The 22,409-nt window shown below is 38.2% G+C and overlaps 1 protein-coding gene across 1 annotated transcript in view; it reads left to right on the forward strand.

Moving 5' to 3' along the window:
- Positions 1-15,141, forward strand: part of LOC311180080 (cadherin-related family member 3-like) — a gene marked incomplete at its 5' end in the record, with an annotated part of 63,100 nt that extends 47,959 nt beyond the window's left edge. Inside the window, 7 exons of the mRNA XM_084247747.1 lie at positions 3,833-4,004; positions 5,193-5,437; positions 7,108-7,307; positions 8,011-8,030; positions 8,131-8,195; positions 10,278-10,326; positions 14,801-15,141. Of these exons, the coding sequence (XP_084103873.1) occupies positions 3,833-4,004; positions 5,193-5,437; positions 7,108-7,307; positions 8,011-8,030; positions 8,131-8,195; positions 10,278-10,326; positions 14,801-14,958 (909 nt within the window). The 3' untranslated portion in view covers positions 14,959-15,141. The remainder of the gene's footprint in view (positions 1-3,832; positions 4,005-5,192; positions 5,438-7,107; positions 7,308-8,010; positions 8,031-8,130; positions 8,196-10,277; positions 10,327-14,800) is intronic.
- Positions 15,142-22,409: the final 7,268 nt, after the last annotated feature.

The raw sequence follows: 22,409 nt of genomic DNA on the forward strand, positions 1-22,409 counted from the left end.
TCTGAATTTTGGTGTATCTCTGATTAGCTTTTCTGATTTATTTTGTATAATTTTTATGTCCTTTTTTGCATTGTCATCCATGTCTTTGATTTTTTCTTTTTTTGGTACATTATAGCAATTTTTAATTCTCTGACAGGGATCTATAAATCTTCCATGTCTTTGTAATTGGATTCTGGAGAATTGTTTTCTCTTTGTAATATCATATTCTCTTGAAGTCTCAAGATGCCATCCATGTATTTTCTTGTCTGCTCATTTTGCTGCTTCAATTTCCCTATTTAAAAAAAAAAAATCTGTAGCAGTAGTAGAGAGTTGAACTACTTTTACTCTTCTAGTAGGTGGGTCTCTGGTTTTATTTGACTGTAGTTTTATTGGCTTTCTTGGCTTCCATATGTCCTGATACTTGATCTTGCAGTTGCTGAGTCGGAGGATAGGGGAAGGGTATGAACTGGTCCATTCACTTGTTAAATGTGCCGGGGAAGGAGGCGGCTCATGTTCGTGGCACCACTGCTATCTCTCCTCTCTGGGGTTTCAGAAGGGAGACTCGGGTCTGTGTGCTTCCCCTCAGTCAAGGGTATGTGCTTCCATACCAGTTCTGGCAGCTGCACATGTATATGACTCCCACCCTGGGCCAGAGTCTCCGGGTTTTTTTTCCCACCTACCTCTTTCAATGAAACATGACTCTGACTCCTCTCTGTTGCTGTCTCTGTTGGTATGTGTTGTCCAAAATGTTCTAGCTTTGCACCAACCCACAGGACTTTCTGGGTATATTGTTCTTCTGTTAACTATTAGATGATCCTCTTGGGAATGAAGCAGAGGACCTCCTCTATCACCATCATGGTCCACTTTCTGAATTTATACATTATTTTAGCAACATCAAAGGCCTCTTGAGAGATATTAAAAGTGAATATTGCTGTATTGATAATGTATATATTTTAATGACTACAAGTCTTCATCATCTTTATTAGAAAAGAGTCAGAAATGGGACTGAAGAATTGAAAAGTCCCCATCTGGTCTGATGATTCACTCTGCATACCTTCCTACTGTATAGAGCCCTTGGTTTGCTGCTTACTGTGATGAGGTTTCCTGAGTATGTCATTCTGAAGAAAATGTCAGGCCTATTCACATCAACAATTAGAAAGACTTTCACAGTGACTGAACGATAGTCAAGCAGATGGGACTATGTGGCTTAGTTTGTCTCAGGAAGATACCTATGAGAGTGATATTTACACCTAGACACTTGTGGAAGCTTTTCCTGTAGACATTTGAGTGTGTGTGTATGTGCATTATACATATATATATATGCATACATATATACACACATATATATGTATGTGTATATACACACACACACACACACACACACACACTCCCAAGAGTATAAAATGACACCACTTGCAGCTATCATACATTTATTACAAATCCGAAGAGGGGAAAACAGATTTTAAAAAATATAAGTTCAAGTGACTTTGTTCTGAAAAGAAGAATTTATGTCTAGCTTATATATAAAGCAGCAACTTGTTCAATCTCTTTCCATTTTTTAAAAACAAATATTTATTGAGTGTTCACTTTGTGTACAACCTAGGTTATGAAATTGTATACCTCTTCAGGGAGCTTAAGATTTTTAATATATGAAAAGATAAAGAGTATATAGCAGAGTTTAAAATTAGTCAACTTATCCAAGTTTTTTTTTTACCCAGCTAGAGAATAATAGCAGAATTACCTTTAGGCATTTAATTACTATCATGTACCCTAAATTATTTCTTTAGTCCATCAGCAAATCCTGTTGCCTCTACTTTCAAAATATATCCTGAATCCTTCTATATCTCACCCACCCATCTCAACCAGCTCCCATCCTGATTGTGCCCTTGTCATTCCTCGTCTGGTCTAGTACAGCAGCCTCCTAACTAGAATCTGCACTTCCAGTCATTCCCTTTATAATCTATTCTTCACATAACAGTCAGAGTGATCCTTTAACAATACAATTCTCCCTTTTTCTCAAAGCTTTTCTATGGGTTCCCATCACAGTTAACATAAGCGCCAATGTTATTTCTGTGGTGCTGTGCTCTGGATGGTGTGGTCTCTGTCTGTCTCTGTCTTCAGCTCCTAGTTCTCTCCCTTTTACTTTGGTCCAGGCACATGAACTTCTTGCTGTCCCTTCAACACACCAAGAATGCTTGCAACTAAAATCCTGTGCCCCAGATAGCCACTTGGCGCACATTCTCACTGAAGTTGCATTTCTGCCTAAAGGATACATGCTTCCTAGGGCCTTTTTTGTTGTGTGTTGGTGAAATTTTGAAGCAACTCATGTGTCCCTCATTAGGTGCCTGAGTAAGAATAGTGTGGTAGGTATATACATGGATCACCAAGAATCAAGAAGAAATAGAAAACTAGTTAATCAAACAAATATAGAAAGAGCAAGAAAACATGATGCTGTGTGTGAAAAGTAGGATATAGGAAAGACCATAGCAAAATACTGTTTATGTAAGTCAAAATCACATAACCAAATAGTACATATTCTGTGAGGATAAATGCTTATATGAGGACATATATCAAATATGGGGGAGGAAAAAGGAATGAGAACAACAAAAAAAGACCTTCTCTGCACACTTTATTAAAAGTTTCATTAGCTATTCTCTCTCCTTAACCTGCAGAACATCAATTACTGTATGACATTGCTTAATATATTTACTTGCTGATATGTTTGTCACTTTTCCTTTTCCTTTAGAAAATAAATTGTAATAGCGTAGGGAGTTTCTTTTGTTTACCACTGTACCTCCTGGGTCTAGATTAGTCTTTAGTTGAGTGCTAAATAAATGTTCTTTGAATGAAAGAATTTATCCTCTCAACAATCCTAGGAAGGGAGGGATTGAGAACTCCTTTTTATATATGAGGAAAGCAAGGTTAAGTCACTTGGTCCAAATAAAGAACCTATCAAATGGAAGGCTCAAGGTTTTAATAAAGATTTCTGGTTTGTGGTGCTATTTGCATTATGTTGCAGCAATCGTTTTAAAACCATAGGATTTCTTACATGTTAAACAGAGTACAGGGCTATATTCAATGTAAAAAGAAGCATGACGGAGTTATTTCCCAAGAATTTGGCTGTGCTGTTAAAATTTTACAAAATTTTTTTTAAAAGATAATACTTGCAAACATGAGCACACCGGGGATTCTTCTGCAAATGTTGTTGAGAGAGTTATTACTTACTCATCTAAGAGGTGGGCAGATAACCTTTTTAGGCTGACTGGTATTTGATCACTGACATTTTAAAATCCTTGAAGTTTTGATCTTTTTCCATGTAAATCACAGTTTCCCAGTTTGCAGTATTTTAATTAAGGTTGATAGTAGACCCTAATTAAGATCTGAGCATACTTTGAAATACCCTTGCCAAAAAAAAATATTATCATTAGTGGATGGTGAATAGAAGACCCCTACATTAAGGAAAAAGAAGTAAAATCAGGATTTGTTGGCAGTTAAACAGATGTATTTAAATGTTTCAAGGGATTACAATTTTTAGAGGCTCCATTCTCTAGCTTTCCTTCTTTATCATTTATATCATTTGTGAGCTTTTCACAGGCTCTTTTAATGAGCCGGAAGTTCTCCCTAACAGCCACACCAAATGTCACGGTTGACTTAAGAATAATAAGCCAATTGACTGGTTGATTGACAGGCAGAATCCAAATATGCAGGAACATTTCTTCAAACTCAAAATTCTAGACATTTTTAGTTAATAATTCTGAATGATCTGTCTCTACCTAGGTACTTATTTCTGATTTTGTGTATAAATAGTCACATGATGTGAATATGACGCTTCTTTCTCCCTCATTACTGACAGGTCACTATTGACATAGAAGATGAGAATGATGAAGCACCAGACTGCATACCCTCGCTCTATAAGGCAGTCATTTTTGACAATGCTGCTGCTGGGATGAACGTCAATGGCTTCAAACTAAACTGCCACGACAGAGATTCACAAGATTTTGAAATGCGCTTTGAGATGGTTTTGGGTGATAATTTTGTAATTTGTTTTAATCATGAGCATGTGTCAAATTGACATTTGTCATGCTCTCTTTGATATGATATGGCTTTAGAAATAACTATGGTTATGAAGTTCATTTCATGGTATAGCACTATGTTTCCTCAAGGAAGCTCTTCATTTTCACATGAACAGTTCATTCCTCTTCTGATAGGACTGTCTGTAATTTCGATGCTATTTGACAATGATGAAACTTGGACTTGCTTGGGAAACACTGAAGGTTAAGTTTCAAGCAACTGAGTCTGCTGTCAGCGGGACTAGCAGAAAATAGCAGCTACTTTCCATATGATATTAATTCAGATTCACTAGATGTTTTCAACTGTATTATAGTTGGAATCACACAGATCCAGATCTACTTTAGTCATCAGCTTGTTACATATAGAAAACATTTTTTATTGGAGACCAAATATGTACTAGGAGACAGGTACACCATTGTTTTCTAAGACAGACAGGGATCCTGTATCATGAACTCACTGCTCACTAAGCTATTAGTAACAGCAACAATTATCGAATTATAAAGTATAACAAATTCTATAGAGGAAAGCTGAGTACATTGCAATAGTATAATAAGGAGAACTATTTAAAGCATGATGTACTGTCAGAAATCTGAAGGAATGGCAGCATGGACATCAGCAAACTCATTATCAATTATTCATAAAGACTAGTTCATTGTCTGCTTCTGTTGCTGGAGGACAAATTTCAAGAAGGCGGGGATTAAGCACATCTTGTTTGCAGCAGTGTCACTAGCACAGTGGAGAGTATTTGAAACTTAGTAGGGTTCAGTAGATATTTGTGGTCTCACTGGTGCATTTGATACTGATTTAGACCACACTGAAACTGGGAACATAATTGCACTGATAAAGCAAGGAAGGGGAAGCAATTAGGCAGAGTGATGTGATAATAATGTAAACCTGTTGACCACATATGGGAATCAAACACATGGAATTAACCTTTAAAACTTTCTTTTTTCTTAACTGACTGAATTTATTGAGTGCTTGATCATAATTTTATTACAGGCTTTGTATAGAAATAGGAATTCAGAGTACTGTAGAAATTTTATTTCTATATCTATTGCATTTCAAAAATAATTTAAGGTAGCTTAAAAAAAGAACTTTCACTATGTATTAAAATTATAAATTTTGAATTATTCTTTTTCAAGGCAATGAGAACAATCATTTTGGATTTGACCCAACTCGAGGTTCAAATACTCCAAAATTAATTGTGAAGAATCCCTTTAACTTTGAGTCTGGAGCTGAACTGCAGCAGCGGTACCATCTTGTGGTGCACATCACTGATGACAACCTGAAATATGGCAAAGCCCCCAAGCCTAGGACAGGCACTGCTGTTATAGACATTTACGTGGAAAGGGCCAATCTACCACCACCTCCAACCACCAGTTCTGAAGTAAAGAGTTATGGAGTTTAATTGGGGTCTGAATGTGGGAAATACCCTATTGTATATTTGAATTTCATCTGGAAAGGCTAACAGAATGCTGAGGGCAGCACCCTGATCCATTTGCCATTCCATTTGGGCAATACCCCATTCAGGCCCTTTGTAGAACACACAGCTGTGCATATAAACTGTGATCATTGCAGGTGAAACATAGACGATCCCAAGTGACTGATTATGCCTCAACAATCTAAAAGACCTCCCCACCAAAAAGGTCCACTTATCAATGAATCCTATCAATTAAAAATCTCTACAAATGGGCCTCCCCTGGTGGTGCAGGCAGTTGAGCACTCCACTGTGAAGCTGTCTGCAGCCTCTGCAGTGCCAGTTTGATCCCAGCCGGCTGGCGAGGGTCCCACATGGAACTGCAGACCTCTCCTGTCTCGTCCACTGCTCCCCTCAGCAGTGTATTTCATCAGTCTGCCTGTTCTGTTCCCTGCTCTGTCTCTAGTGAATCCTCTCACCCTCCCGTGCATCTGGCCTGTACCCCAGTTCTTGTATAAATAAATAAATCTTTTTTTAAAAAATAAAGATACCCAGAAAAGGGAAAGAAATCTTAAAAAAAAAAAATCTCTACAAATGGAGATTCTCAAATACCATTCTCTGGTGGCCATGCTGTCATAATAATGGGCACCTACTATGTGCTAGGCAGTATACTATATGGTTAATATTCACCATTTCATCTAATGTCTAATCTAATCCTGGGAAGGTTAGCAGACCTGTTGGTATTTTATTTTTTCAAAAAAGATACGTAAAACCTCTGCAAACTCCAGAATGGTCTTTGAGTCACCCAAAGATAAAGTATGTTCAGTAGATTTTATCTACTGAACAGGTTAGTGTATTTTATTATTTTCTATCCTTCAAATAAAAGGCTCTTTTTTACTCTATGGATGATACATCTTGCCAGTAGAATAATTGATTTTCTTTTTTTTTTTTTTAATTTTTAGCTTTTTTTTTAAAGATTTATTTTTTTTTATACAAGAGCTGAGGTACAGGCCAGAGGCAAGGGAGGGTAAGAGGATTCACTAGAGAGAGAGCATGTAGCAGAACAGGCAGACGACTGAAATACATTGCTGAGGGGACCAGCGGGCCTGACAGGAGAGGTCTGCCACGCCATGTGGGACTCTCCCTGGCTGGCCAGGAATTGAACCTGCACTGCAGAGGCTGCGGACAGCTTCATAGCGCTGTGTTCAACCTGTTGCTCCACCGGGGAGGCTCTAGAATATTTGATTTTCAAGAGCACACTGTTCTCTCACATTGCACAAAAGGGTTAATCCTGTGTAGATAATAGAAGTATATTAACCCAAAAGGATGCAAAATACCATCTAGTTCAACCTTTTAATTTTACAGGTGGGAAAACTGAGGGTGAAGAGAAATGGTTTTGTTCAAGTTCCCAGAGCATGCACTGCATACAATTCAAGTCTTCAGATCCTGAGATTTGTGCCTAAGAGGCTGGGATGACCCTCACTATCATCTGTGGTGTTAAAAAAATCCTATATATCTTAGAACCCCCCGCCCCCCAGCCAATAGAGGACTACAGCGCATAGTGATGCTACTCTGTGTTAACAGATGCTCTCGGAAAACACAAACTAATGCTCTGTTTGCTTTGAAATAATGTTTTCCAGCAAAGAAAAGGTCTCACCATTGTGTACACAGCTATCAACACATACAAGTCCAGTGACTGGTACATTCCTTTCATCTTCACTCTGATGGCTGTTTTCTTTGTTGGGTTGATTTCCTGGGTATGTTTTCTACTTTGGAGATATGGAAACATTACAGAATGCTGTCAGAGCCTGGCCAAGAATGTCTCCAAGCCCAAATCCAAGTATGTGATTTTTTTCTTTCTCAGCTTCTGATACAAAGGGTTTTGGTGTTTATTCTGAGGGCTACTGCCAAAGTTTGCTTTTGGGGGACACGGAGAAAAAGGCTTGGTCCAACTTACGTACTCCAAATGTACTCTTTCTTAGAATAGGCGGGGGAGGTTGCTTAAAAAAAATAGCAACAATACATTCATGGGTTCTATCTGAAACAGATTTCCTTTGAGAAAAAGTACTTTTTTAAAAAAAATTAAAAAGACAAGCCAAACAACTTTACATATTAATTTGATGTGAGCAGTTCATGGGCAGGTGTCTGATAACCACTGGAACTAGCCTAGACACGATGAATTCATGTAGTCGCTCCATCCTTGTTTAGAATGGATGTGACACTAGGCAGAAAGGTCAAAGATATGGATAGAAAACACAGCTGTGCTAATCTCCATCCAAAAATAGTTCCTTAGTGTGTAGCATATCATGACTTCAAAACAGAGTTGGATATGAATTTTTATTAACTAAGTAAAGATAATTTATGATCTATTGACGGGGCTGGCAATGGTGAATGAAGCCAATTTATTATTCCCCATGGAACATCTAACAAACTGGATGTGGGAGTGATGTGATAATAGTCTTGTGCTGCAAGACGTGATATACTTTTTAGCCATGTATTAGCATAATGAGGCTGATATTTTGTCAAATTTTCTTTTCACACAGACGAAGAAAGCATATTGCAGGTAAGACATAGGTTGCTAATTGTCACATTATTAAAATTGTGTGATTTTAAAAAGTCACTCATCTGATACCTGTCTTTTATTTACTTATGTATTTGAACAGAAGATATAAACCTAAAAGAAAACATTATCTCTGGAAGCAGAAATAAAAAACTAGAAGTACTAACTGTAAGTACATTTCTGTGATCTTTCTCCAGTAGGAGAGAACTAACTATGTATTTCCTTTAACTGGTGCTCAATGAAAAGTTCCCATACATAGAAATGTACTCAGGCATAGTAGAGAGGAAATAATATACTTTCAATTTATGTTTCTGTTGAATTTTTGTGCACTACAAAGCTAGAATTTCAGATCCAGTGTTAGAACTTGGTTTAGGTCAAAATTTATCTCAAATGTTGTATGTGTGTTCCACAAACAACTATAGACCCATGGAAATCCAGCATTATGTACCATTACTTTAAAATAAGATCTTGATTTGGTAACACATTGTAGATGTGATAGAGCTGAGTAACTTCTTCAACCCTGGAGTTTCTCAGTAGGTGGAATAATCTGCACCCTTGAATATGTAAGCCATCTCGCAATTGACTGACACTTATTAATTAACTGATCCACATAAACAACTGTACAAGGGTAAGGTTGGTTCCAGAAAGTATAAATGTGGAGTGGAAAAAGGGCACTTTTAGTCTTCATCTTTTTTTTTCCTTTCCACCTTCCACCCCATTCATCAAAGACATTCCTCTCAGGCCTCCCTGGTGGCGCAGGTGGGTGAGCGCCGCACTGTGAAGCTGTCCACACGCAGCCTCTGCAACGCATGTTTGATCCCCGCCAGCCAGCGAGAATCCCACATGGTGCGGTAGACCTCTCCTGTCTCGCCCGCTGCTCCCCTCAGCAGTGTATTTCAGTCAGTCTGCTTGTTCTGTTTCCCGCTCTGTCTCTGTTGAATCTTCTCACCCTCCCGCACATCTGGTCTGTACCCTGGTTCTTGTATAAAAATAAATAAATCTTAAAAAAAAAAGGACATTCCTCTCTGAGTCCTGACAGACCTTGGCATTGATTCATGAGCTGGTTCTCTTTCTATGCCTCCTTCCTCTGCCTCTTCCTTAGGAACTGAGGCTAGCTAATTTGTATTAGTTCTAGCTGCCATAACAAAAATCCCACAGAACAAAAGTCAGTTTTCTGATAGTTCTGGAGGCTGGAAATACAAGATGGTGTTGGCAGATTTGGTGCCTTCTAGGGTTTCCTTGGCTTGCAGATGGCTGCCTTCTTCCTATGTCTTCACATGGCTGTCCCTCCACTTATGGTGTCTATGTCCTAATCCAGTTCTAATACCACCACCAGACATATTGGATTAAGGCCGACAATAGAACCTCATTTTACCTCAATGACCTTTGTGAAGGACCTATTTCCAGATGCACATTTTGGGGTACTGGGACTTAGGCCTTCAACATAAGAATTTTGGGGGAATACAGCTCAACTCATAACACCTTTTATCCCAAACAAGGACTTTATATCAAAGAAAAGATCTGAGTTGAGGGAGGGCATGGTGGGCAACTGATGTTGGCAGAGGCCCTGGTGGAAGGCAAGAAAAACAGGGAGGTTTTGGACCCTAGGTTGCTAGCCCTCTATAGACTAAAAGATGAGGTAAATATGAGAAGTTGTCTGTTCAAAGTACTCAACACATATCAAAACTGGTTTTATCCTATTTCCTTTCTTTCCCTGCCTGTCCCACTCCTCTCCTTCCCTGTGGTAACCAGCATATTTTTCAGTCTAAGAATTGAAGTCTAGGGCCTCCCCGGTAGCGCAGCGGTTGAGCGCTGTGTTGTGAAGCTGCCTGCAGCCTCCGCAACGCCAGTTCGATCCCTGGCTGCTCCCAGGCCGCCGGAGGAGGGTCCCACATGGCGCGCAGACCTCTCCTGCCGCCGCCCCTGCTCCCCTCAGCAGTGTACTTCGGTCCTTCTGCCTGCTCTGGTCCCCGCTCTGGCTCTGGTGAATTCTCTCACCTTCCCGCGCTTCTGACTGTACCCAGTGCTTGTATAAACAAACAAATAAATACATAAATCTTTAAAAAAAAAAAAAAGAATTGAAGTCTAAGAATGGAGGTGTGAAGTTGTACTCCCAAAATTACACAGCTATGTAAATGACTGACAGATCAATCAAATTGAGAGGGGAAAAAATAGATAAAAAAGAAGCAAACAAAAAAAAAACCCTAATTATATCAAGCTGCTTTATGGCTGATATTTTGTGTTTTTAAGGAAACCATTGTGTATGAGACTGTGTTTGATGGAGAAGCCATTGATCCAGGTATGGTGCTTAAATACCTTTTGAGTTAAGCCTGTTTTGCCTATTTGGACAAAAAGCTGCATGAATAAATAACTTATTCATTATGTTTTGCATAATGAATCCCTGTTTTAACACAAGCCATTTAAGGACTGGGCAGGTAAAATACATGGCTGAAAAGGGCTGTATTTGGCAGTGAGTGAAATTGTTAATGGCAACTAGGGAACATGGTTATTACTCAGCTCCATCAAATCACTGCCATGTTGGGAATTAAATTAAAGTTGCCACAATTCTGATGTGTCAAAAAAAAAAAAGCTAAAAATCTAAATGATTACCTGAAATCTGTCAACTTTTAAATGTAGGTAATTTAATTAAAGCAAATTACATTGCACAGGGCAAATTATACACATTTTCCCTCTGGGTCTGTATTGTTGGGTAACAATATACAATGATATAGTGAAGCCCAAGACTGGAAACTGGCACAGTGCCACTCCCACTACATTTTACAGGTTAAAACAGCCAGTTGACCCAGATTTATAGAGGCACACATACACCCCACCTCTCAAGGGACAAGAGTCAAAGAATTTATAGCATCTTCAACCAGTCACAACATCTTCAACCAGTCACAACATCTGTAGAACAGATGAGTCATGGATTGGATCATGGTCTGAAGGTTTATCTCCATGAATCTTGAAATTACATAGCAGATTGTACTTCCATTTTATGAAATATTTCAGAGATTTTTCTTTTTACCAATGCATTTTTTCCTTAATGGAAGGGGCAAGAATAGGAAGTCATCACAAATATTGTTAAAATCCAGGATATAGAGTTAGAAGATTTACTTCTGAGCATTGACACAACCGCTAACCTTCCATGTGAACTTGGACAAAGAATTTAACTACCCAGTGTCTCCCTTTTCCCAGCCAAGACAAAGAGGGTGATATTATGGGTTTTGTCTGTTTCATGGGGTGATTATAAGGTTTAAACATGTATTCAATAAATGTAAAAATTTCTTTGTAAAGTTGCATTCCCATGGATTCATTGGTGCTGTAACAACTTGTAACACATTATAGCAAGTCAAATTCTGGCAGCTCTGAAGTCTTGGTGTGAAATTATGGATGCTTTATAACTGAAGCTAAATTCTCCTAGAAGAAATCTTACCCCTTATACTAAATTAAAAACGACTGTTACCCTAATCTGATCTGTATTAAATAACTGGAGCTCTATAAATTCCTATTTTGGGGAGTTCTTTGAAAGTACATATGGACTTTCATTGAATACTTATCTACAACCAATTATGCTTGTCCCGTTTAATCCTCACAACAATCCTGAGATGAAAAAGGCATTATTGTCCTCATGGTATGGATTTTGAAAAAAAGACTCAGAGTATAGGGAATGTGTCCAAGGTCACATAATAGTTTTCTTTCTTTTCAATGAAAAGAAGGAAGAGAGTTGATGGAACTCTTTAGAACAGATACTGACTCTAACAATGGTAAAACAGAGGCAGATGAGGAGGAAGTGGGTGGATGCTTTTCTATATGAGCAATGAGCAGACTGCTGTGGGCCCACAAGTTGTGGTGTGTCTTGGACCAGATATGGTAGGAAGTTGGCAGAGTGGCCTGAAAACAGATATGCAGGTTCTGTCCTGTTTCCCACCCCCCAACTGTTGTGATTGAAAACAATAAAAACTACTATATACCATTTCTTATTTCCTCCAAAATTGAAAAATGCAGATTTAGTATTTGTAATGCACCAGGTTTGCTCTAGGCATTTCATGATTATTAACCTAATTAACCTTTTATTGTGTTAACTGCATGTAACATAAAATTTAAACTTTTAATTCTATGGTTCTGTGGCATTTAGAGAATTGCAGTCATATTGTTGTGCAATGGAAACCACTATCCATCTCCAAACTGAACACTTTCCCCAATTGAAACTCTGTACTCATTGAATACTAACTCCCTGTTCCTTCCCATCCCCAGGCTCTGGAAACCATCATTTTATTTTTCTGTTCCTTTTAGTTTGATTACTTAGGTATTTCCTAACTGGAAGAAACAAATAAGTGGAATCAAACTGCATTTGTTCTTTTTTTGACTGCTTATTCAAATATAATGTTTTCAAGGCTCATCCATGTTGTAGCATGTGTCAGAATTTTCTTCCTTTCTCAGGTTAAATCCTATTCCATTGTGCTGAAATAACCATATTTGATTCATTTATTCAGCAAAGGATTTTCTTCCACCTTTTGACTTAACACTGATATTTAAGCCTATTTAATTTTAACACTAAAAGATTTTATAGTTTGCACACTGAAAGATTTTCTATTTAATTATGCAGTTGTAAACTTACAATAAGATGTTTGGGGGACATTTATAATACCAGATCTTAGCAAAAAGTGAATTTTTAGTCTGATCAAAGTATTTTTACAAGAATTGTTTATCCTCACAATTGTTTATGAGATAGTGACTATTATTATTACCCTTATTATAGCAATGAGAAAACCATGGCAGAGAGAGACAAGGTAACTTCCCCAGAATCACAGTGAGAGGAAAGAGCCAGGATTAAAACCAAAGGAGGAACACTCAACCCCACACTATTCATGACATGTACTGCCAGTGGTCTAGTAAAAACCAGGGCATCAGTTAACACTAGACCCTGATCTCTCCACTCCATAAAATTAAAAAAAAAACAAAACAATAAAACAAAACAATGTGAAGTAAAGCATGACCTGATAAAGACAATAGACATCATTTGCTATCCACAGCCTTTGGTTTTCTCAATACCCAACACACGGTTACTATGTGTTCAGGCTAATGCTTTTGGATTATTTTGAACTTGGATATTGGTTGTATGAGTCAGCGATTAGTTTTCACATTCCAACAAGCACTACCATGTGAGAAAATACATTTTTGGCAGACAGAGGGATTTGTCAAGGAAGTGTATTGTTTACCCTACACAGTGGCCCTGTTAGAAACATCACCTCTCAATGGATTTTTGAGTACTTACTCAGCACAGTGAAATGTCACATGACCCTTAAAGAAGAAATGTATTTTTAAGTAAAAATAAGTTTAGCTGTATGTGTTGTGACATGCCATCATTTATCAAATGAATATTCATGGACCTCAATCAAAGTGAGATAAGACATTGTCTCCTGCCTTAGGTGATTACTACTGTGTGCTCCATAGCTAGACTCTGTGGGTTCAAATCTAGGTCTGCCATTTACAAATGGCCAGGTTACTTGTGCATTGCCAAATTACTTAGCATTTTCTGTGCTGCTTCAGTTTCTTCATCTCCAAAATGTGGCTCATACTAGACATGTATCTCATAAAAACGTTGGGTGGGTTAAATGAATTAATATATGAAAACTGAATCTGGCATATAATAAATAATATAGGAATCAGCTGTCCTTATTTTTGTTGCTGTGGTCATTTTCTTTATTTATTAATACATCTACCAAACTATTGGTTCATTTCTTACTATATCTGGTTCTATTTATCCTGTTTCTTTTCTCTTATTTCACTAATGTTTCTATGACAAGTTGACTTATAAAACTTAGCTACTATGAGAGATAGGTGGATTGTGGGTGATTTGGTGGTAAGTATCAGTGATGCTTGATGGGGAGAATCCTAATGTTACCACAATTAAAAGAATAAAGTACTGGGCCTCCCTGGTGGCACAGGCAGTTGAGCGCCACACTCTGCAGCATGGGTTCGATCCCAGCTGGCCAGTGAGAATCCCACCCTGTGCAGCAGACCTCTCCTGTCTCGCCCACTTCTCCCTTCAGCAGTGTGTTTCGTCAGTCTGCCTGTTCTGTTCCCCGCTGTGTCTCTGGTGAATTCTCTCACCCTCCCACCCATCTGGCCTGTAACCCAGCTCTTGTATTAATAAATCTTGAAAAAAAACCCAAAAAAATAAATAAAATAATAAATTACTATTTTAAAAAAAGAAAGACAGGTCACTTGAGAAAATAGTTCGAAATGGCATTTTCTTAAAATTTCAACTTTACCATAATGACAGACTCACATGAAATTGAAAAAACAGGAGAGGGACACTCTGTTGCCATCATCCAGTTTTCCCCAAAGGTAACATCTTTCTAACCATAGCACCCAAACCAGGAAATTAATATTAGGACAACATAATTCACTATATAGCAGAATTTAGTTACATTTCATAGCTTTTGCATGCACTTATATTTTTTATGTCTGTATTGTGACATTTAGTTTCCTATATAAATTCATATAGTCACTACCACACTCAAGATAAAGAACCCTTCCTTTACCACAAAGAGCTGCTTTGTGCTAAAGGGCCCACTTTTAATGCCTGTGAAATGCTGCCTCAAGTCATGTTTTCAGTTTTTCCTTTGGTAACAGAGCAAGACAAAAAGACAAGTCAGTCAGCGGACACTGGCCAGGTAGCAAATGCTCAGTAGACATCACGAGATGAATATGTGCTCGGCTTTATTGGAAACGACTTCTCTGTGTTTTGTGTTCTCCTCATGCAGTCTCTGGGAATGTGTACAAATATAACAGCAGAACAGGAGCAAGAAAATGGAAGAAGAACCCCAGGAAACAGGAGGAGTCCTTGGCATGCAGACATTCCCTTCCAGAGATCTACTCTTCCGAGGCATCTACAGCCTCAAATATTCCTATGCAAGGATAGCATTTTCCCATGTCTCTGAATGATTTTTTTTTTTTACATATGTCACTATTATGGGAAGGTTTTACTTGGATATCTTGGATATCTAGAACTCAATTGCAGTTGCAAGAACAGCTGTTTTGTTTTTGTCTATAACTTTCTGTGATGTTTCAGTTCAGGATGTCTGGATGAGGACACCATGAGTGATCAAACCTGAGTCACTGAACAAGTTTGGCTGAAAATTAGAGGCAAAATTTATATATGTATATTGTCTTTGTCTTATTTTGTCCAGTGGAACACATGGTTACTAGGAACTTTGAGGCATTGTTTTGCTCACTGCTCTACTAGAACACATGCTTGGCATATAGCAGGGACTGCATATATACATGTTTGTTGAATAAAGGATTTGAATATGAGTTTAAATCTTTTGCTTTTAATTCATATTGCTCATTATGCCTGTGACCCATGGAACAGAAATGAGAATAACCTTTAGAACTTTTTTGTTTTCTGCTTGTCGCAAAAACTGGCAGTTTTTCAGCATTTTTAAAAAGCACAAGTGAACTTGCTTTTAATTTTCTATTTATAGCACTGTGGAATATGATCATGTGAAAACTCTTTATTAATTACTTGCAAAAGAAATGCCAGAATCAAGTGTTCGGAGAAATACGCCCTTAGACACATAAATGTAAGATACATATTAGTTCCCTTGGCTGTCCAAAGACACTACAGCAGGAGACCAGAAAGATTATTGATGGTAGAGGTTAAATACATATTTAACCCAAAAGAGAGTTCAACCTGAAATAAATTTTAAAAATAAATCTAATCCAAAAGAAAATATACTATGAACAATGAATTAATATTTAGGTAACAGAATAATGGGAACTTGGATGATTAGAAGTGCTTGATATTTACTCAGCTTTCCATATGTCCACATAGATGATTGATTTCTGTCCAGGGATACCGCATGTCCTGACAAGAAGGAGCACCTAAAAATAAACAGATGCATTTAAAATTGTCTAGATGGGAAGAGTTGATCCTCAGGAGACATAATATTGTCTAGGACATCCAAGGATTTTGTTGTTTTTTTTTAAAGATTTATTTATTTTTGCATGCAAGAGCTGGGGTACAGGTCAATGATGCGGGGAGTGAGAGGATTCACCAGAAACAGAGTGGGGAACAGAACAGGCAGACTGACTTGAGGGGAGCAGCGGGTGAGACAGGAGAGGTCTGCTTCTCCATGTGGGTTTCTCTCTGGCCAGCCTGGCATCGAACTCGTGCTGCAGAGGCTGTGGATTGCTTCATAGTGAGGTGCTTAACCCCTTGTACCACAAGTGGGAGCCACAAACAAGCCACATAGCCTCTTTGAAGTTCAGTTTTCTTCTAGCAAATGTGTATGATATTTTCTGCCCTATTTCTATCTCATAGATTTGTTTAGATGCATCCTAAAACAAGTGAAATTTTACACTTGGCAGTGCTTTTTTAACTTTAAGTGCTACTTACTTGTAAAATAGGATTAGTTTCATTAAGCCAAAACTGGTTACTGAGAGAGCAGTGGCTTGGAATTTGGAGACAGTCACTCCATGGTTCTTAGCCAATCTTTGCTAGAATTGGTCGGTAATTAGCTTTTCAACTTCTGTGAAAGGCGTTTACTGCCTTGTTTCCAGATGGCATGATATTTCTTCACCAGGGGAGAGACCAAAGATTGTTTGGGAAAATGCACTCCCCTCTCCAGCAAAGCTCTCCCTGGATCAATTACGATGAGATAGATGTACATATGTGAATATCTCCATCTGCTACCACCTGAGTATTTTTTGGGGATGGGTGGGAGGGATTTGTAAACTTCTTTCACAAAGTCTCGATTGGAGACATTAGTATTTGATCTGCCTGTGCCCAAACCAAGAAATACTTATATGCTGGTGTTCACTGTCCTTGGTTTACTTGTTTTATGTGTCAGTTTTGGGCATGGCCAACAGAGAATGTGTGAGGTACAGAAAACATAGGGGATTGTTTGGGAGGAAACCAAGAGTGTTGCTCTCGAGAGCAGAGCTTTGGGGGCCTCCCTAGTGGCTCAAGAGGTTAAGACACAACCTATGAAGCTGTCCACAGCCTCCGCAGCATGTATTGGATTCCCAGCCATGGAGCTACCCACATGGCACAGCAGACCTCTCCTGTCTCGCCTGCTGATCCCCTCAGTAGTGTTTTCAGGCAATCTGCCTGTTCTGCTCCCCACTCTGTCTCTGGTGAATCCTCTCACCCCCTGCACCTCTGGCCTGTACCCCAGCTCTTGTATACACAAATAAATAAATATTAAAAAAACAACGACAAAAAAAGAGCAGAGCTTTGGAATTTCACTTTTTTTTTTTTTTGGAGCATTAGCAATTTGCCTCCAACTCTAGATGCTCTTTTATATTTTACCAACATGTGTCAATTTAATAATAGTGGTTGTTTAGCTTCCCAAGGCTGCCATAACAAGTTAGTGCAAACTGGGTGCTTATACAACAGCATTTTTTTCATTCACAGTTCAGGAAGCAGAATTCTAAATCTAATTGTCAGTCTGCCACAATCCCCCTGGGGACTGTCGAGGAGAAAAGGTTCGTTGCCTCTTCCTGGCTGTGGTGGCTGCCCCAGTGCGCAGGCTGCACTGATCTCTCTGATCTCTGACTCCTCCTTCACATAGTTTCCTACTCTGCATATGTCAAATTTCCTTCTGTCTAACTTTTCTTATTATATAATTTATTTATATATATTTTAGATCATTGTTCATTTTTGTACTATTTGCTTTCTTCTCTCAGGTATAATCCCCATAGAGTCCCCACCATCCATTCACCCGTGAACCATCACCAGAGTCCCCTGTGCTCTTCCTTCCCCTGTTTTGATCCCTTTCCCTCCCCCTCCCCTGCAGTATGTTTCTGATTTATAGTTGTCTGCTAGTTTTTTTTTAATTGTTACTTTCCCCCCCAATCCTTTATTTGGTTTCTCTATATTCCTCCTATAAGTGAAACCATCCAATAGTTTTCTTTCTCCTTCTGGCTTATTTTGCTGAGCATAATCCCTTCTAGCTCCATCCATGTTGCTGCGAATGGCATGAGTTTATCTTTTTGATTGCTGAATAGTATTCCATTGTGTATATGTACCACATCTTCTTGATCCAGTCATCTATTTTTGGGCATTTGGGTTGTTTCCATAGCTTACCTATTGTAAATAGTGCTGCAATAAACATAGGGGTGCAGGTGTTCTTTTGAATTAATATTTTTGTGTCCTTTGAGTAGATTCCTAGGAGTGGAATTGCTGGGTCATATGGTAGTTCCATTTTTAGTAGTTTGAGGAACCTCTACACAGTTAAACAACTAGCAACAATAAATGCTGTCAAGGATGTGGAGAAAAAGGAATTCTCCTACACTGCTGGTGGGAATGCAAACTGGTCCAACCACTCTGTCTCACTCTTATAAAATATGTGTTATTTGGTGTAGGATCCACCGCCTAACCCAGGATGATGGCCTCATTTTAAGATTCTTAATCACATCACATCTGCAAAGTTTCTTTTTTCAAATAAGACCACAGATTTTGAAGATGAGGACACAGACATATCCTTTGGAAGGGGGATCATTATTCTACAAACTATGTTTAAAAAGTCATTAATTTGGATAAAAATCAATGAAATATTTCTAATGAACAATGGGATCATTTTAGTTTCTTTAAAACTTTTTTGAGTGCCGATAATGTACCAGCAATATTTTAAGCCCTTTAATAAATAAAAATGCAATTGCCTTTGCCCAGGAAATTTCACTGCTTGGAATTTCCCAATAGGTATAGCTTACAAAAGATCTAAAAGATTTTTAGTGGTTGCTCATGGTGGCATTGTTTGTAGGAGAAAATAAGTGGAATAATGTCAAAGTGTTATTTATAAGGGATTGGTTGGGGAAAAAAAATCACATAAAGTCCACATCACAGATGTGACTAATGAAAAGAATTAGGCATGTCCTGATATGGATGACATATTGAGTGATAAAGTTTGATAAACTGCAGCTTGGTAAATTAATGGAATTAAAAATAGGCACCACTACAGATAATATATGTTGGCATATGCATAAACTTTAGGGGGCAGTGAAAAATCACAGGGAATTGTTAGTGAATATATTTCTAATGAACGACTAGGGGAGGGAAACTCAGAGGATGAAGGGAGTTCATTGTTTTATGAACGATTGCATTTTCTAAACCTGTATATATTTTATTTTTACTTTCTGATAATGTAAGTAGGTTTTATCTGGTGGTAAGAATTTAGGATTCTCATTTTTAAATTATTTTATAAAATGCCTAAAGCTTTTATTTCCAATCAACTTGAAACTGAGTTCAGATCTTTCTATTCCTTGGCATATTTTCATCCCTTGATTTGTATAATTGTTGCTCTTCCATCTGTCTTTTTTCCTCCGGGGGAAATTGATTATTCGCATGTTAGGTGTCCAGGATTTAGCAGCTAAATCTCTCATCTTTTCCTTTCATGCATTTATAGCCCATTGAATTAATGCTCTGCTGTTTCAGTGATTTCTTTCACCTGATCTTTTGGGTCACTGATTTGGGTCTCACCAGTGACCGCCTTCAGCCTCAAACTTGTGTACTAATTTGTTAAGTTAAAAAGAAAATCTTTAGTTCCAGGAAGTTCTTTGTTTGTGTGTACAGGGAAGGTGTTTACATATTCATATTACATATGAATATAAATCATTACCTTCTGTTGAAGTTTTTGTTGAACCCAGGTAAAGGTTTGTTATAAATATTTTCTATTTTCTTCCTCAGGGTTTAGTGGCTCCTTTAGGCTCATGGTTCACTTGTGTTTCTTGTCAGTCTGCTTTGTGTAAAGGTTGAGTTTCTCTGGATCTTTCTGAAGCAGTGATGAAGGGACTGCTGTCTCTGGTGTGTGGGCTGATGATGATACAGCAGAGGCAGACTTTCCCTGATCCTTCAGTTCCAGGAACAAAGGAACCTTAGAACACACCTTCTCAGTGCTTCTGAGGTGTTTGGGGGTCAGAGAGACATATCTCATCATTAGCTAACATTTTAACGTCTCTGATAGTGGTGAAGATCCAGGGAGATAATCTCCAAGAATGAGGTCTTCTTAGATTCATGCACTAAGGCTCCCCTATGGTGGTCTCTCTTTGGGTTCAAAGGGGAGAAAATTTTGGTATATTTTCAATCACTCCTCTAGGCCTTATCTATGTACTATCTGGAGCTGCTCCCGCTAACCTACCGATGCATGAGTCTAGAATAAATGAACAGAATGGCCCAGCAGAGGTCAGCCTCCATCAGCCAACCACTAGTCCACCCTCAGGCATATGACCTATGACAATAAATGATTGTTTGAACTTACTGTTTTGTTAACAAAATAGGCCTGGATTTCGTTGTCTTGTCACTACCAAAAAGCCAATGAACAGGCAGGAATAGAATGTATAAGCACTTTCATATTTCAGATTGCTGGCCATTGATCTGAGAATGGTGGGCATAGCACCCTGAAGAGACCATTCTTGTATCTCATCTCAAGTTAGCCTTTTTTATAATGAGTTAAACAAAGACAGTTATAAGCAAACAGCCCATCAGAACACCCATCATCACAAATGATGTTTCCAGTATTTGTCATGTTCAGCCCCAAAAACTTGTTTTCAGCCTCCCAGTTATTTTGACCTTGGTACATCCTGGCCTGCTTGGTTAATTTCTGATGGCATCACTGTCTAGCACTCATTCAAGCATCATCAAAGCAGAACTCTCAGTTTAAATCCAGAGTTTTAGCTTAAGGAAAACAGATCATTAGTCATATACTGTGTACTACCCACTAGCTCCCTCTCATTTTGTTACATAGCAGAGCTAACTCATGCCAGAAAAGAGAGACACTATTTCCTCACATTTTTTTTCTAGAACACGCACACACAAACACATTTTAACAATGCACATGTTGTTAAAAATTGAGACAAAAGAAAATATTTAAAAAGTGGAGAAGAAAGATCTGATATAAAATTCATCAAAATGGGGCCTCCCTGGTGGCGCAAGGGTTATGACGCAACCTATGAAGCTATCCACACCCACTGCAGCACAAGTTCCATCCCCAGCCTGGGAACCACCCACATGGCACAGCAGACCTCTCCTGACTCAGCCGCTGCTCCCCTCAGCAGTGTACTTCAGTCAATCTGCCTGTTCTGCTCCCCACTCTCTCTGGTGAATCCTCTCACCGCCCCCCCCCCCCCGCACCTCTGGCCTGCACCCCAGATCTTGTATGCATAAATAAATATTTAAAAAAATAAAATTCATCAAAATGAAGTTGTAGAATGTCAAAGTTTAAATAAGATTACTGGACTATATTTTGCTTGAAGATAGGAGCTGTGACTTACTCAAAGGCCACTCTATAATGCCTATTCCAAAATAAGGGCCAACAAACATTTACTAATAAGTTACCTTCAAAATATTCCTAGTCAAATCCTTATCTCATATACTAAGTGAGAAGATTTTCCCCTGCAATGTTTCCAAGGTCTATCTTAGTCTGTTTCATTATCCTCATGATGGGGAACTCACCACCTACTCACCAGCTCTTTCCTTTGTGGAACAATAATTATTAGAATTATTTTACTGAAGCAAAGCGGAAGGCTGGTTAACTGAAATTTAAGATAAATAATTTAAAAACATGGTGTTTTTTTCCTCATGTAGAAGCTCTGCTGGACAACACAGGCATATTTTCATGAGCTGATAAATTAGCTACTGTGAGCCAGAAGATCTGCCTAATAGCTTCCATTCAGTATTGTTACCTTATATTCCATCCAACTCCAAAATTACACTATTTCATCTATAATAAATGATTTGCTTCCAGTTGGAAAAAGCAAAATGATCCCTTTTGGATCACAATTACCTAGGAATGTAATTAACGGCATCTCATTTTGTTAGCTCATCATCTAAACTCTCTGTGGATGTCTTTAAATAGGAAAAATTGGCAGTTTTATTGTGTTCTTGATGTATTGCAAACATTGCTTACTTGTATGTCCGACTCTAGAGCCAGTACAGATAGTCCATTGGACCTAAAACAAATTTAATTTGTATTTATCACAGTAAACAATTACATTAGATTTAAACAGATACCCATTTAACATTCTACAGCATCTTAACAGACAACACCAACTTTCTTGAATGTAGGGAAGGTTTAAGGACAAAGATAATCAGTTGAGTACTTTCTCTCATTCTTTTAATTTCATTGAGTATGGGAGTTTTTATTCAATTTACATAAAATTATTACTAAAATACCTACTGCATAGTATTTGTTATATTAATAGCTACTAGCAGTACTGTTAAATAGCCTCTAGCATTATTACTGTTAGTAGCTCTGAGATTTCTAGTTCCGCACACAATATGTTGGATCCTCAAACTCTTTCTTACCAGCACATTTTTTCCTGCCTTACTAGAAAGAATTGGGTTGTTAGAATCTGGTGCAGGAAATAAAGTAA

Source organism: Talpa europaea (genome assembly GCF_964194135.1).
Source record: "Talpa europaea genome assembly, chromosome: 11".
NCBI classification, from domain to species: domain Eukaryota; kingdom Metazoa; phylum Chordata; class Mammalia; order Eulipotyphla; family Talpidae; genus Talpa; species Talpa europaea.